Source organism: Narcine bancroftii, chromosome 3, assembly GCF_036971445.1.
Source record: "Narcine bancroftii isolate sNarBan1 chromosome 3, sNarBan1.hap1, whole genome shotgun sequence".
Lineage (NCBI taxonomy): Eukaryota > Metazoa > Chordata > Chondrichthyes > Torpediniformes > Narcinidae > Narcine > Narcine bancroftii.
In genome coordinates, this window is record NC_091471.1 from 52,827,446 (window position 1) to 52,844,503 (window position 17,058).

Consider the following 17,058-nt stretch of genomic DNA (forward strand, 5'->3'; position numbering starts at 1 on the left):
GAACTCCAGATCATTCAGGAAACAGTGAGGGTGATAGGACACTATCACACCTAAAAGGCAGGAAGTGGGCAGATGGGTGACAGTCAAGAGAGGGAAAGGGAATAGGCAAGCAGGGCAGGGCACCCCTGTGGCAGTTCAATAACAAGTATACCATTTTTGATTCTGTTGGGGGATGAACCTAACAGGCACAAGCCACAGCGATCAGGACTTTGGCAAGGAATCTAATCCTGTAGCAAAGGGAAGGGAGAAGAGGTGAGCTGTGGTGACAGGGGATTCCTAGTTAGGGGGACAGATAAGAGGTTCTGAAGAAGTGATCGAGTATCCTAGATGGTATGTTGCCTCCCCGGTGCCGGGGTCCAAGATATCTCAGATCGAGTTCACAGCATTCTCAGGTTGGAGGATGAGCAGCCAGATGTCCTAGTCCATATAGGGACCATTGACATGAGTAGAAAATGTGAAGAGGCTGGGCAAGAAGAGTTCAGGGAGTTAGATGCTAGGTTGAAGGACAGGACATCCAGGATTGTGATATCAGAATTTCTAGTGAGGTTAGAAATAGGAGGATAATGCAGCTTAACATGTGGCTAAAGACATGGTGCAGGAGGGAGGGCCTCAGGTTTCTGGATCATTGGACTCTCATCCAGGGAAGGTGGAACCTGTTCCAATGGGATGGTTTGAATCTGAATGGAAAGGGGACAAATATCCTTTTGAGAAGGTTTGTTGGTGCTGCTCTGGTGGGTTTAAACTAGATTTGCAGGAGGATGGGAACCAGAGTGCCAGAGTAGGTAGAGGAGTTGAGGAGAAAAAAGATGATGTGAAAATTGCATGCACCATTAGAAGTCAACGGGTTGAACGAGGTGGAAATTTTCTAAAGTGCTTCTATTTCAATGCAAGGAGTATTGTAGGAAAGGCAGAGAAGTTTAGAGAATGTGTTGGCACATGGAATTATGGCACTGTGACTATTAGTGAAACTTTGTTGCAGGAGCGACAGGTCTGATAGCTCATTGTTTCGAGCTTCTATTGCTCTATACACAATAGAAAGGGTGGGATGAAAGGGGGAGGAGTGGCATTGCTCATCAGGGAAATAACACAGCTGTGCTCAGGCAGTACAGACCAGAGGGCTTGTCTATTGAGGCTATATGGGTGGAGCTGAAGAATGGGAAAGATATGACCACACTCATGGTGTTGCATTATAGACCGCCCAATAGTCAATGAGAATTGGAGGAGCAAATCTGTAGAGAGATAGCAAACAGCTGCAGGAAACTAAGGTCGTGATAGTAAGGGATTTTAATTTTCCACATATTGACTGGGACTCCCGTAAAGGGTTGGATAGCTTGGAATTTGCCAAATGTGTTCAGGTGCAGAAAATTTTCTAAACCAATATGTAGAGGTACCAACAAGAGAGAGAGCAAGACAGGATCTCCTATAAGGGAATGAGACAGGACAGGTGACAGAAGTATGTGAAGGGTGTCAGAAATAAAACTTCTCACACATGAGTCTCTTTAAAACTGATGACACGACAAGCTTTATTTACAAGTCTGCAGAGTTGGACTCAACTGGCTTCTCACCAGTTAAGCCCCGATACATACAGTGCATTCATTTTTATACCCTTGTTGTTTGCCCTTCCCCTTCTTATTAATACTGTTTTAATTGGTTAGTATTGCAAAAGCATTCTAAGTACAACTGCATTTTTAATTATCACGTTCGTTACGTACACTGCGAACTCTACATACACTAAATTCTGTTTCTCACCCTTCTTATCAATCCTTTGTCTCCTGCATGTCTCTCACTATGACCATGAAAAGATAGGTTTAAAAAAAAACATATCCAGCTGAACCTTTTGTCCTTGGCTGCTAGTAAGCTCCCTGTCCGTTCTGGCTTCCCTTTTTATGATTAATCATCACATTTTAACTTAAGTCATTTTAACCTAAATTCTCTATATAACAATCCACCCCTTTCTCTCTTTAAAATGTGTGTATTATATATAGATATGAATGGGGATTTTAACCTGGGGAAGAGAAACGTTTCATGATACATTAATCTCGTGCTGAAGTAAAATTCTAACGGGGTCTCCCAGTCCCCCTGGTTGCATAGCTTGTTGGACCATGGAAATCACCAGGCTGCGTAGACAGGGAATAATACAGGGCAAAATAAGTAGGAGGAATAAAATACCTCCGATGACCCACAATAAGGTACGCCACCAGGTTCCTCCAAACCATTTGTCCATCCAATTTAATTTTGCAAAAGGATGCCAGGTTTGAACCGGTACATGGGACAAAGTACGAATATTATCAGCGATTTTTCGAATGGCTTGGCCATTATCATCAATCTGTAAGCAGCAATTAGTCAAATTAAGCTTTCCACATACACCTCCTTCTGTGGCTAGGAGATAGTCTAGGGCCAGACGGTTCTGATATATAGCAGAGCACATTTGACCTTGCTGGGATGCAAGTAATTGCAGGGCTAAAGCTGTTTGATTTGTAACAATTTCAAGGACTGCTTGCAAGCGAATAATGCGATTTAACATATAAATAGGAGTACGATAACCCCAGGATCCATCTTGAGCCCATGTAGCGGGACCATAATATTGAATTATGCGTTCTGGAGACCAATCATCTCCCCATTGTCCCAAATGTACCGTGCTAGAGCGGGGCTGACGGTGTAATGTATCAAAAATCTTCACTCCTAATTTATGACCGTGATCGTGGGGTAGGAGGAAAAATTCTGGGCGGATTATTCCTAGGAAACAAGTTCCACTCCACTGTAAGGGGAGACGAGTATAAGCTTTATTACCACATACCCAGAATAATCCATTTGGGGATACTCCATATCCCCGTTCCCAAACTCTTTTAAGAGTGGGGTTTGATTGGTATGGTCCTGTGATGGTGGAACTGGTACAATTCCAAAGCTGAATACTGCTATTAGACAGGGGTAGGCAATTAGTTTTAAAAACAGTGGATAAGAACCAAGTCAGGGGTTTAGGAAACCAAATGAAATTACCAGGCGAAATGCGAATCCATACAGCCTTGCAGGGACTTTTTCCTACTGGGTATTTGCCGATTCGTGAGAGACAATAAAAACCAGAGGGGACGTTAGAGAGAGACCAAGTTTCTCTTGATCTCGTTCGGTTAGTTGTCCAAATTCGGGAAATCATGGTCAATGAATTGAGGGACTACCCCCACCAAGGCCATTGCTCTGACATCCGTGGACCCCCGCAGACCCAACAATTGGTTACATTAAAAGTTCCTGCAATTTTAGTTGCAAGATCTACAAAAAGGTTATCTCCCCCAACTGCATTACCGAAACTTTCATGGTTATTTGGATGGACTCGAACTAAGTCCGGCTGTCTTAAAGGGGCAGGCATTTTCGAGTGTGGAGTGGAACTTTTCATTGGAACAGTACGCTGGTGTATGCAAAACCAGAGTCCATCAGGGCATGGTGGGCCTGAGTCACCCTTCCAACCGTTAAGAGGGAAAGGAGTGCTATTAGGAATCTGTATATAATGACCCATATTATTTCCTTATTTTTCCACACAAGGGGTATATGGATGTTGGGTGGTATTTTCTGCGCAGCATTTCTCAGGAACTGAGGTATGGGAAATAAAATTACCCTCCTTTCTTCCCCAAATGTGGTCCTGAAACAGGACCACTGTGTCTCTGCATTTCTTACATTTCACACCTGATAAAGACATAGGCAAACTGAGAAAAATCAAAGAACATAACAATAACATTGTGAATCAAGTCTTTCTGCGAAATCGCAAAGTAAGAGGTTTTTCTCCAGGAACACAAGTCCAGTCTGAGTTCGTATCAGGGTCCTGAGGCGCCTCTACAGGTCCCTTAAATCTGGATGCGTGCGTCCACCCCTTCTCTCTTGTTTGTGCTGCAGCCTCTGTAGTTAAGAGAACTTGGTATGGACCTTCCCACTGGGGCTGGAGTTTTTCAGTTTTCCAGGTCTTGATGAGAATCCAATCTCCTGGTTCCACTTTATGTAAAGAAAAGTCTAGAGGCGGTGTTTGTGCCAATAGTCCTCTCTTTCGTAAATCTGCAAGAGAGCGTGACAGTGCCTGTAAATAGTTCCTAACAAATATATCCCCTTCCCCCAAGGTGGGACACCCCTCAACTGTACTCCAGAAGGGAAGCCCAAACATCATTTCATAAGGGGACAACCCTACATCTTTTCGTGGGGCAGTACGAATTCACAATAAAGCCAGAGGCAGACACTTTATCCAAGGCATTTTAGTTTCCACCATTAATTTTGTCAATTGCATTTTTAGGGTTCCATTCATACGTTCAACCCTCCCTGAGCTTTGTGGATGCCAAGGGGTATGCAATTTCCAAGAGACCTGTAATGTATTACAAATCAATTGCTGGATTTTTGAAGAAAAATGTGGACCCCTGTCTGAGTCTATAGAATCCATTATACCATATCTGGGGATTATCTACTCTAGGAGGAGGCGAGCTACTGTAGAGGCTGTAGCATTTACTGTTGGGAAGGCTTCCACCCATCGGGTAAAGTGATCTATTACCACCAACAGATATTTCCATCTTTGGACTTGAGGTAACTCTGTGAAGTCGATCTGGATACGTTGAAAAGGGCGTATGGCTAATGGTTGACCTCCCATGGTCCTTGTCCTCATTACTTTCTTATTAATTTTCGTGCATAGGTGACAATTCTGCACCTCCTGTTGGGCCAAGGTGTAGATTCCTTTACACACATATTCTCGAAGCACTGTGTCACATAAGGCTTGGGTGCCCCAGTGGCTCTGATGATGCAGGTGTTTTAAAATATTGCGAGTTATTTCTTTATTTAGAACCATTCTTCCATCTGGTGTCTTCCATGTTCCATCAGGCAGCTGGTTTGCGCCCAGCTGAGCCATGTCCTTTTCTTCCTTAGCAGTGAAAATGGGAGCCTTCTTTATGCCTTGTCTTATTGGGATTAAGGTCAGCAAACGGACTTCTTGTTGCATGGTTGCCCTTTTGGCTTCTTCATCAGCCAGTCTGTTTCCAATTGCTGTCGGGGTATCTCCCCTCTGATGGCCTGGTATGTAGACCACTGCTATTTCCTGGGGTAATGTCAAGGCTTCTAAAGTCAGAGTAATCATCTGTTCGTGTGCCAATTCCTTTCCTCTTGATGTAATTAGACCACGCTCCTTCCAGATCTTACCAAAGGTATGCACTACCCCGTATGCGTATTTGGAATCAGTGTAAATCGTTCCAATTTTCTTTGCCAGTATTCTGAGGGCTCTCTGCAAGGCATATAGTTCACAGGATTGTGCTGACCAGCTTCCGGGTAGTCTCGTGGATTCTACTACTTTCCAAGTATTTCCTTCTATTATAGCATACCCACTTCTTCTCATTCCGTTAACACATCTGGCGGAGCCGTCAATGTAGAATTCATATCCTTCTCCCAGCGGAGTATCGCAAAGGTCTTCTCGGGTCTTGATCTGAAGATCCGTCAACTCGACACAGTCGTGCTCCACCTCTCTCTCTGTTTCACTGCCGTATAAAAACTGAGCTGGGTTGCAGCTATTAATCTTTGCAAACTGTAGATCTTCTCCGACCATTAAAATGGTTTCATGCGAGAATCAGTCAGCCATTAATGGGCAGTTTGTGTTAATAAAACACTCACAGAATGGGAGGTGTACACAGTCATCTTTCCTCCAAAAGTAAGTTTACGTGCTTCCTCTACCAACAGAGCAGCAGCCGCTACTCCCTGGATACACGTCGGCCATCCGCGAGACACTGGGTCCATCATTTTGGAAAGGAAAGCCACTGGGTGTCGCTGACCGCCTTTTTCCTGTGTTAAAACTCCCACAGCTGTTCCTTGGTTATGAGTGACAAATAGCTGGAAGGGCTGTTTTAAAGAGGGCAGAGTGAGTACTGGGGCTCGTGTCAGGCGATGCTTCAAATCCTCAAACCATCCCTCCTCCTCCTGGGTCCATTTCAATGGATATTCATTTTCATTTGTCAGCTTTTCATACATAAACTTCACCAAAGCTGAGTAGTCCTCTATCCATAACCTACAGTAACCTAAGAGTCCCAGGAATTGTCTTATTTCCTTCTTATTACGGGGTAACGGCATTCTAGTGATTCCCACAATCCGTTCAGGGGTAATCCGTTTCTGTCCTTTACTTATCTGGTGTCCCAGATATACCACAGTTCTTTCAACGAACTGTAACTTGTTCCTGGACACCCGTAGACCCTTTTTCCCCAGATAATTCAAGAGTCTAATTGTATCTCCCCTCATTTCTTGTTCCTTGGGTCCTGATAATAGTAAATCGTCCACATACTGCATTAGTTGGGAATCATCAGATTGTGGATAGTCCACCAGGATTTGTTCTAGCATTTGTCCAAACAGGTTCGGAGATTCAGTGAACCCTTGGGGCAATACAGTCCACCGAAGGTGTCTCCGTCTACCTGTCCATGGATTTTCCCATTCAAACGCAAACATATCTCTACTTTCCTCTTCTAATGGACACGTCCAGAAGGCATCCTTCAAGTCGATAACACTAAACCACTCATGGTCTGGGGGAATCCGACTCATAATAGTATAGGGATTAGGCACCACTGGGTGGCGGGTCTGAACAATAGCATTCAAACTTCTTAGATCCTGAACTAGGCGATAGGATCCATCTGACTTTTTCACTGGGAGTATAGGGGTGTTATAAGGTGACATACATTCTTCTAATAGTCCGTCTCATATTAGAGTCTCAATTACCGGCTGTAGCCCTTTTCTCCCTTCCAAAGAAATAGGATACTGACGTTTCCTTACCGGCTGATGACCTGGTATTAATGTGACATGTAAAGGTGGGATGTCCAGACCTCCTCGATTTCCCTCCTTATACCAGACTCTCTCGTCAATCTGCCGTTCATCCTCTTCCTTTAAAGCACAGAGGTGGACTCTCACTTCTCCGTCTACAGGGAGAGCACCCAAACCTAGGAGAGCCTGTAAGTCCCTTCCTAGGAGGTTAAATCCAGCCGACGGTAACAACAAGAGGTCTTGTACCCCTTCTCTTTCTTCCAGTTTCACTGTTACTTGGGGAATTATTGATACCATTCTGGGAGCCCCTTCTATCCCAGAAATTGTCAAATTACTTTTTACAGGTTCAGTTCCGATTGGCACAGTTATTACACTACTTCGTTCCGCTCCTGTGTCCACCATAAACACCACCTCTTCTCCCTTGGGACCAATTTTTAATTTTACCAGGGGTTCCCTCTTATACTTGGTCCCTAACATTTGGAACCCCTAACCCCCCTAATCTTCTTCCATAAGTTCGAGGGCACGCAATTCCCTCTTGTATCGGGGGCATTCCCTCTTAAAGTGTCCTTCCTCATTGCAGTAATAGCACTTAACGAACCTCCGGGGTCTTCCCTCTCTTGGATATCTTGGATTGTTTAGAGGAAGGTTTTGTTTTCTTTCCCCTCTGGATTCGGCATTCATCTGTCGGATAGTCTGTACCATAACCTTTGTCGCCCTCTTTTGATCTTCTTCTTCTCTCTGCACATATACTTTTTGCGCCTTTTTTAACAGGTCGCTTAGGGGTTTTTCGCTCCAGTCCTCCTCCTTTTCTAGTTTTTTTCTATTGTCCTGCCATGATTTGGAAACAAATTCAATTCGAATAAGCTGTTCACCCATTGGTGTACTAGGGTCCACGCCTGCATACTGTTGGACATTCTTTCTCACCCTCTCCAAGAAATTAGTAGGGGACTCGTCTTTCCCCTGGTGGTTCCCAAATGCCTTGGTGAAATTGTGACCCTTTGGCACAGCCTCCCGTATCCCGTTAATTGTCCACTCTCTATATTGTCTCATACTTGCCAATCCCTCGGGTGTTCGTTTGTCCCACCTGGGTTCATTTAAGGGATATTTTTGTTCATGGGGTCTGGGGTCCCCAGGTTGTTCATATTCCCACATGAGGAGGGCAGCCCGTCGAATCATCTGCCTCTCCTGGGGTGAGAATAATATTCCCATTATTGCCTGCATCTCTTCCCACGTATATGTGTTGGGTCCCAGGAATTGGTCGAGCTGTTCGGCCAGTCCTATAGGATCTTCCAATAACTTTTTCATTTCTTTCTTAAATCCCCGCACCTCTGTACTAGTTAGGGGAACATTCACATATCCCGTTCCCCCTCCCGGTCCTCCCATAGGAACTTCCCTGAGGGGATTTAAGCTTACTGAAAACTTTGATGGTCCTGGACCAGTCTGGGATCTTGTCCAGGGTCGGTTTACCGGTGGAAGTTTAGGGTCCGACTCCCTTAATTCATTCTTTTTTTCCCGGCCCCTTTCGGGGCAATCAGATTCATCACCTTTCCCCTCCGGTAATGAGCTTTCCTCGGGCGCAGTAGGCACCGGGGGAATATAAGGAGGGGGAAGGTTGTCCAGAGGTTCCCACTTCTTTTCTCCCGCTACCCTCAATTTAAAACATTTTGTTAAGGATCCTGGCCAGGGAACCCAACAAAATGCATATGCTGACTCTTCTTGATTCACCTTTGGTCTCGAATTTACATATATGTTTAATGCTTGTCTAACCCAATCCTCATCAGATCCAAATTTCGGCCACCAGACCGAGGAACCTTTAATAGGTTGTTTCGACCAAAGGAGACAATATTGAACCATCTTTTTCTTGTTTTTGTCTCGATATCTTTTACTATCCCAATTTTCAAACATTCTCCCCAAAGGGCTGTCAAGGGGAACTCCCAGGAATTGTTCTGAATTTTCAGACGAGCCCTTAGATTTTGATCCTCCCATTTTCCCACCTAGATCCGTTTATCGTTGCTGAGGACCCTCTCGTTCTGGACCCTACTCCCTTCTTCTCAGACGCCTCGTCGGAGGTACTGTCCCTCCTTCGGTTACCGCTGAGGTTTCCCTGGGGTCGACCCCTCTCTTCTCGGCACTTCGTCGGAGGTGCTGTCCCTCCTTCGGTTACCGCCGAGGTTTCCCTGGGGTCTATCCTAGAGTCCCACGACAGGGTCCTCACGCCACGACAAAAGCTCTATACCTGATCTATTACGTTAGGTTTTTTTATCCAAACAGGTGTATCCCGTTACACCTGTTACCCAATCCCCACACCTCAATCGTAAGTCGTCACTTACCGGTGTCTTCTCGGGGATTGAACCGTCACCCTTCTCCTCTCCGTCTTGTCGTGTCACCTTGTCCGGATACCACTCGCTCAAGCCGCCCGAAGCGACGAGCAAGGGACTAGGAGCCGCTGAACTCAGCGGGGTGCACCACCTCCGATGTCCCTCTTCTCGCCTCCCCTCACGGCCGGAGTGTAGATCCCGGACGAGCCCCCATTTGTCAGAAATAAAACTTCTCACACATGAGTCTCTTTAAAACTGATGACACGACAAGCTTTATTTACAAGTCTGCAGAGTTGGACTCAACTGGCTTCTCACCAGTTAAGCCCCGATACATACAGTGCATTCATTTTTATACCCTTGTTGTTTGCCCTTCCCCTTCTTATTAATACTGTTTTAATTGGTTAGTATTGCAAAAGCATTCTAAGTACAACTGCATTTTTAATTATCACGTTCGTTACGTACGCTGCGAACTCTACATACACTAAATTCTGTTTCTCACCCTTCTTATCAATCCTTTGTCTCCTGCATGTCTCTCACTATGACCATGAAAAGATAGGTTTAAAAAAAAACATATCCAGCTGAACCTTTTGTCCTTGGCTGCTAGTAAGCTCCCTGTCCGTTCTGGCTTCCCTTTTTATGATTAATCATCACATTTTAACTTAAGTCATTTTAACCTAAATTCTCTATATAACAAAGGGGAACATTTTGGGTCCAGTGATCATAATGCCATTAGTTTCAAGTTAATTATGGAGAAGGCTAGGTCTGGGCCTTAGGTTGAGATTCTAAATTGGAGAAAGGTTAATTTTGAGGGAATGAGAAATGATCTAAAATGCATGGATTGGTACAAGTTATTTTCAGGAAAGGATGTGTGAGGTAAGTGGATGACTTTCAGAGGTGAAATTTTGCGAGTACAGAGTTTGTATGTTCCTGTCAGGATTAAAGGCAAGGTTAGCAGGCATTGGGAATCTTGGTCTTTGAGGAATATTGCAGATCTGGTTCAGAAAAAGAGAGAGGTGTATAACAGTTATAGGCAACATGGAGCAAATAAGGTACTTGAGGATCATAATATATGCAAGTAAAACCTCAAGAACAAAATCAGGAAGGCAAAACAAAAGACATGAGGTTGCTTTGCAGACAATGTGAAGAGTTTCTACAGGTATATTAAGAGCAAAAGGATAGCAGTCTTGGGAAAAGCAGTGCCCATACTAAGCAGTGATACATCTAGACTGAATATCTTCTATGGTGCACCTATTAAACTGGTAAGGGATACTAGCCACATGTCAAATTTCCTTGGGCTTCTAAAGAAGTAGAGGTGCTGGCGCACTTTCTTGGCAATAATATCAACGTGGTTGGTAATGTTTGCTCCTATAACCCTACAGCTCTCCACCTTCCCCACTTCTTAAAGTCAATGACCATTTCCTTTGTTTTGCTGACATAGAGGGAAAGGTTGTTGTCCTGGCACAATGCCACAGGATTCTCCCGCTCTAAGTTTGTCTGTTTTTCAGACCAAGATTATTGAATGGAAATATATCGGACATGAATATGTAATTTAGACCTTAGCTCAGCATTTAGATGCTTCTAATTTTCATCAGTTTGTGATCTTAAGAACATCTGAGGAGTAGGTTACTTGCACCACCATTCAATATTGCCTGGCCAATCTCTTCTGTGCCAGTTCCCTATGGCCCTAAATTTCTTGACCTTTCAAAACCTCTAATTTCTTAATTTGCTACATTTCCAGTAATTAACTGCATTTTCTTTTTACTTGGAGATGTTTTTGAAAAATGGTTGATATTTTCTAAATGTTCTACATGTGATATAAAAATGGGGATAGTAGTACCTTTGGATTGTAGCATCATTTATTACATGACACTTCTAATACCACTGAGTTTTAAAAAAAAATCATTTGAAAACATGTCCCCTGTGCTGGCACAGTGCTGAACATTCTAAAGCTAGAGTATTGTGAGCAGTTCTGGTTGTCACCTTAAAGGACAGATGCAATTTCACTGGAGAAGATGAAGAGGAAATGTTGCCTGGGATGGAACATTTCAGTTATGAGGAGAGACTGGAGGATTATGCTGGGTTTTTTTTTCTTGGAGAGGAAGGGATGATTGTGTTATATAAAATTATGAGGGGCATTGTTAGGGTGCCTGTGAGAACCTTTAAAAGAGACATCTAAAAACAGAGGGCATAGGTTTTGGATAAGGAGTAAAACGTTTGGAATAAAAGGTTAAGAACATTTCTTTTCAGGTGGTTGTGATCTGGAATGTAGCACATGACGGTGGTAACTATCACAACATTTGGAAGTATTTGGAAGAACATTTGAATATGCTATGCTCTGGTAAATAGGATTATTTTAGACAAATACTTGATGGTTAACCAAGACATGATGAATTGAAGAGCCTCTTTCTGTACTTTATGATCCTATGAGTCAAAAGGTTTATTTTACACATTTGAGAACCATGACAGGCATTTTAACAATTGGTTGCAAATCCTTCAATAATGATCTGACAAATGGTCACCATTATGTCCCATTAACCATGGTTAAATGATTTATTGTTTCTGCACGTCCGCTCTCTGAGGCATAGAAATGTAAAGTTATTTGTAAGAATTGTTTTAATTCTCATCTCAGTGATAGCTATCAGTCCATGATGGCATCAAAGTTTTAATCTCATTACTGAAACTTTCATGCTCTTTTCTTTTAATGTTAACAGTAGTGGAGAAAAGCACAAATAAGTTTCCTTGAAGGAAAACCAGACTAAAAAAGGAAAACAATACAAATGATCTAATCTTAGCCAGATGCCTTATTATCTAAGCATTAATTAGTCATGGATAAATTCATTTCCTTTTTCTATACTTTACAAACATGCCCTTCGATCTAGAAAAAAATCATTCAGGTTACACCCTCAGGACAATTGGTCCAGTACAAATAATATAATTGCTGTAAAGATCTGTTTTGCCAAAGGTAGTTATGAGACAATGAAGCTTGGCTACTACAACAGGTGAAGGGAAATTAACGGACACAATGGGTTATAAATACATATTATCCATTATATTGCTTGGAGGGAAACAGAAGCAGGGCTATATTAAATTCAGTATTTTATGCAATATGATCTGGATCACTTAATGGTGAACAATAAAAGGTCTCTGTTGAAATATGACTTGTAATTCATTAAAAAGTGAACTTTCAAGGTGACCTAATCCTTAAAGCAGCTCCATAATCCAGCATTTCCTGAGTGGACTAAATAGGCAATTACATGAAACATGATACAAAGAGAAATCCATTCTTAACCATCTGATTCTAATTAACCAATATTTGTATAAAATCTTTTTTAATATGTGCAAATAGATCAGATTGCATGGGATTACCAGAGCACTCCAAATAGTATAATGAATGGGATGTCAGAGAGGAAGTTTATTTTGTTTTTCACTAGGAAAGTACACGTCTGGAAGCAAATATTGGAGGTCACGTATCAAATTGTTTCCTGTTAGTGACCTGTGAAGATTAACATTTGTAATGGTTTCAGTCTCACACCTCTCTGGCTCTGGGTTTTACTTCCTGCTAAACCCAGGACGTGAATGCACCCATGTGTATAATAATTCTGTCAGTTCACTGGAGGCAATCATTGGTGTGTAATGACTTTGTCAGTTTCCAGGTGCTGGATGATAGAGTTGTTTTGCTACATCGTGAAAGTGACCCTCTGCACTTTAGTTTGAAAACTGCTAATATGCCAGAGAGGTGGTGTTTTTTTTCAAAAAGTCCTAAATTTCATTAGGCATGTTATGCCAACAGATATGTTGCAGATATGGTTTGGAATGGAACCAGGTAACTTCAGGTATTCCCTGACTTACCACCCATGTGACTTGCAGCCATCCATATATACAACTGAAAAAAAAATTAAAATAAAGAAAAGTATAACAATTATGCTTTTATAGTGAAAGTGGGGGCCTATCTATGGAAAATAACACCTCTCGCTAGAACTGGCTGGCCATTATTTTGTATTTGATGAACAATACGGTGCATTTCTGACTTACATCCATTTTGAGATACAACTGGTTGGTCAGAATGGAACTCAGACGTAAGTTGAGGAGTCCCTGTACTCTTCACCCCAACTACCTATCCAAGAGGGGTCACTCAATTTACACAGTGGTGACAAATGTACAAATGGAGTCATCTTAGGTCCTTCCTGAAGATGGAGATAGTAGAAAGTCTCTTCAAGGTGCATCACTCATTTGCCTGCAACGACTAGTACCTTTTCTAAGAGTGGTAAAGCATAATAGGTTTGCTACTAATTATACCTTTTAATTGTTTACTTATCAAATTGTGTCATTTTAACAATATTTTGACAAAAATGTCCTGAGAGTCAGTAGAGTGAATAATTGGAATGGGAAGAGGGTGAGTGAGTGAGTGAGGGAGGGGTTGAATGAAGCTGTGTATGATGGAGAAATTGAGTGAATGAGTTGGTGAATGAGTGACTGAATTGGCATGTGAATAGGTGAAAAGGGAGTGAGTGAATTAATGAGTTAGTGGAGTTAGAGCAAATGAATGAAGAGAGTAAATAAGTGAGTGAGTGAGGGATTGAACAAAGCAGTGAATGAAGGAAAGGGTAGGTGAATGAGTGAAGGAGTGGAGTGAGTGGTCAGAACTGTGAGAGATCTGTTACTATATTTCTCAGTTGCAAAAACATAATACACAACTATATATTTCATTTATTCTGGGAGCTTCTGTGAAGCTGGTAAAGCTGTCAATCTTATTAGCTCAGAAGAAGCAGAGTTGGCCTTTTTGAAAAATTACACTCTATGCAGAGTTCTCTATGTTATTTTTTTTTTTTGTTTTTCTTTAAACTCTAATAATGGTGACACATGGCCAAAACATTGGGAAATGACTCAAAAGAAAACATGGAACTAATGCTATTCCATTACAGTGCTATCCTTACCCTTCATGGTGAAAATAGGTTGGAAAAGCCCTTCACATGATTCCCCTCCTCTCATGAATCTTCTCCAAGCAAAGTTGATTCAATATTTTGAAGTACAATCACCTGTTGTGAAACCTGCTTGCGAAAAATATCTAGATAAGACCTTCCTTAGTCTGGAGATTTAGATGGACATAATGCAGTGAATTCGGAATATATTTTTACAATATGCTTTGAGCATAAAGGAAATAAATGTTATTGGCAGACTCAAAGTTGTATGAATAATGAAGAGATTCCCCCTCCATTGACTCCAGCTAGACTTCCTGCCTCTTTGGAAAAGCAGCCAACACATTAAAATACCCACTACACCCCAGCACACTCTCTTCACCCTCCCTCCCATTGGTAAAAAGACTCACGAGTGTGAAATCACTGATTGCAAGGACAGATCTTTTCCCACAGTTGTTGGATTCTTGAATGATACTCACACAAATCAAACCAAATTGGCCCCCTCTCTCTCTGCAACTGCACTTTGAAACTGTGTTTTACTTGCTGTACTGTGTATGGGATGTCGAGCTGGACTGCTCACAATGCAAACCATCTCATTGCAGTTCAGTACATGTGACAATGGACTTGAATATAATTTTAGATGATTTTCACTTCTCAAAAAAATTTAGGCACTAACAAGATCAGAATTTTGTGTTGAACCCCAATTGCCCAAGGTTAGTGCTGAGACACAACTGGCTATTTTAAATGGTATTTAGGATTTTCCCTGCTGCAAAGCAGGCTGAGAGGTAACTTTACGGAGGTTTATAAAATCATGAGGGGCATAGATGAGGAGCATAGTCACAGTCATTTTTTCCCAGAGTGGGGAAGTCTATATTTAAAGGGCAAGTGTTTAAATTGAGAGGGGAAAGATTTAAAGAGGTCTTAAGGGTAATTTTATCACTCTGACTGTGCTTGGATATTGATCAAGCTGCCAAAGGAAATAACAGAGGTGGGTTCAAGGACAAGGTTTAAAAAATGTTTGGACAGGTACATGGATAGGAAGGATTTAGAGAGATTTGCATCAAAAGCAGGCAAATAGATAAACTCAGGTAAACAGGCCAGGAGCTGCAATACACAAAAGTGCTGGAGAAATACAGCAGGTCACACAGCATCCATAGGAAGTAAAGGGTAGCCCACGTTTCAGGCTTGAGCCCTTCGTCAAGCTGTGAGTGAAAAGCAGGCAGGCATTTGAGTGGTGCCTTGGTTGGCATAGATGAGATAGGCTGGAGATGTCTCTGGAGTCTTGAGTCACATTTATATCTGATTGGGTAACTTCAGCAGATTTCCTTGTCCAAAGGGAGTATTGAACCAGAGGAATTTTGCAACAATTCAGCGGATGGTAACCATTGCTGCTGCTAGGTATTTTTTTCTTATTCCAGATTCATTCAATGAATTCGTCTCCCACATGACGTAAGAGGATATGTATTTATGTTTGTGGTTCATCACTTCAAATAACATAACTACAATGTGAAAATTTACAAATTTTCTTGAAATCTGAAATAAAAATCAAAAGAGGGCTGGAAGTATTCCACAGGTCAGGCAGCATCTGTGAGTCAAGAAAGAATGTTTACATTTCAGGTAGGATGAAGGGTATTTAACTTGAAGTGTTAATTCTGTTTCTCTTCCCATAGATGCAGCCTCACCTGCTGAGTATTTCCAGCATTTTCTGTTTAACATAACCATGTGCTACTGTAGAGGCTCTCCCACTGTGCACAGATGTCCTTCAGTACCAGCCAGCTCCACCTTTCCCATCTCACCTGCAATAGACTGCTAATCTTCTCTGGTGGTATTAATTTTATCTGCTTCCAGATAATTTAGTAACACAAAAATATTATAAATTTAAAGAGGCAATGTACATCAAATTCAATTTGCCATAGTTCACCATCTCATGTAATTAAGTGAGAGTTAAAGCTGAAAGCTGAAGAGCATTAATTTTGGTGGGATATTGGAGGGTTGCCAGCACATCTGGAATCACATCTCAGAAAGAGTTAGTGTCCTCAGGACAAGAGGTGAAAGACTGGAGATAAGAAAGACCCGTACCTCATTGCCGTCAACACCTTCCACCAGATGTCTTTAACTGAATATATGAAACCCACATCTTACATTCTATGACATGCAGCCTACTGACTTTACATGCTCATGTTTTACTAATTAAAACATTAATGCAATCTCGGAAATGAGAGTGACTCCATAGGGAACAGAATCACATGAAGCAGATGGTAAAGGTTAACATCAAGGATATTGAAATATGTCACGTTTCTGTCATTTCCGGAAAAAGTTTATACTAATAATGGCAATGTTCGCCTAATGTTGCCACATCTGTTACTTTTACTGTAGTTAAATCACTTTTAGTGCATTGCTCGTACTCACTGTTCACCTCTCCTCCAAAGCAGCCAGTTTTATTTCATGTAGTGTTGCAAAAATCACTTCACAGAAGTAACATCAAACTAAATTAGGTTGATGACAATACTAAACATTTGGTCAAAGAAGTTTCAAGAAATTCAATAAAAAATGTTTAAAGTTAAATTGTCTTGAAAGAGTAGGGAAATAAATGATTTAGCAAAAGAGTTCTTTACATCAGAGCCTTCGAGACTGGAGATTTGTCAATCAGGTTTGGGAGAAGCAAAATGCAAGCACTGGAGAAGCACAATTATCTCAGAGATTTTGTAAGTTCACAATGATGAACGAAAATTGGATCAAGGAGATATCTGAAAATTAGAAGGATAATCTTAAAATATAGAAGCAGCTAATGTGGGAGACCATGTGAGACTGAGCATTGAGCAACAGTGCTTTTGGATGGTCTCAAACCTCAAGAAGATAAAGTGCGGCAGTGTTGTGTTCAAGTATAGATTCAATGTGTTCAAAGAGAATCAAGGCTGGACATGTGTTATCAACAAACAGTGCACTTTATTTATGCACAGGGGAATTCACAAGAAGGTACACACTCGCACAGACTAAGGTACACAGCACACAGGCACTGAAACGAGGATTTAACTTCCTCAGCACCAACCACGCACAGGCATGGTATA

The 17,058-nt window shown here is 41.9% G+C and overlaps 1 protein-coding gene across 1 annotated transcript; it reads right to left on the minus strand.

Moving 5' to 3' along the window:
- Positions 1-1,494: 1,494 nt before the first annotated feature.
- On the minus strand, positions 1,495-9,760 carry LOC138757176 (endogenous retrovirus group 3 member 1 Env polyprotein-like). The gene is made up of 2 exons (XM_069924090.1): positions 9,087-9,760; positions 1,495-4,038 (listed from the first exon to the last, which is right to left on the minus strand). Exon 2 carries the CDS (start codon positions 3,149-3,151, stop codon positions 2,024-2,026), a length of 1,128 nt encoding a protein of 375 aa, XP_069780191.1. The 5' UTR covers positions 3,152-4,038; positions 9,087-9,760; the 3' UTR covers positions 1,495-2,023.
- Positions 9,761-17,058: the final 7,298 nt, after the last annotated feature.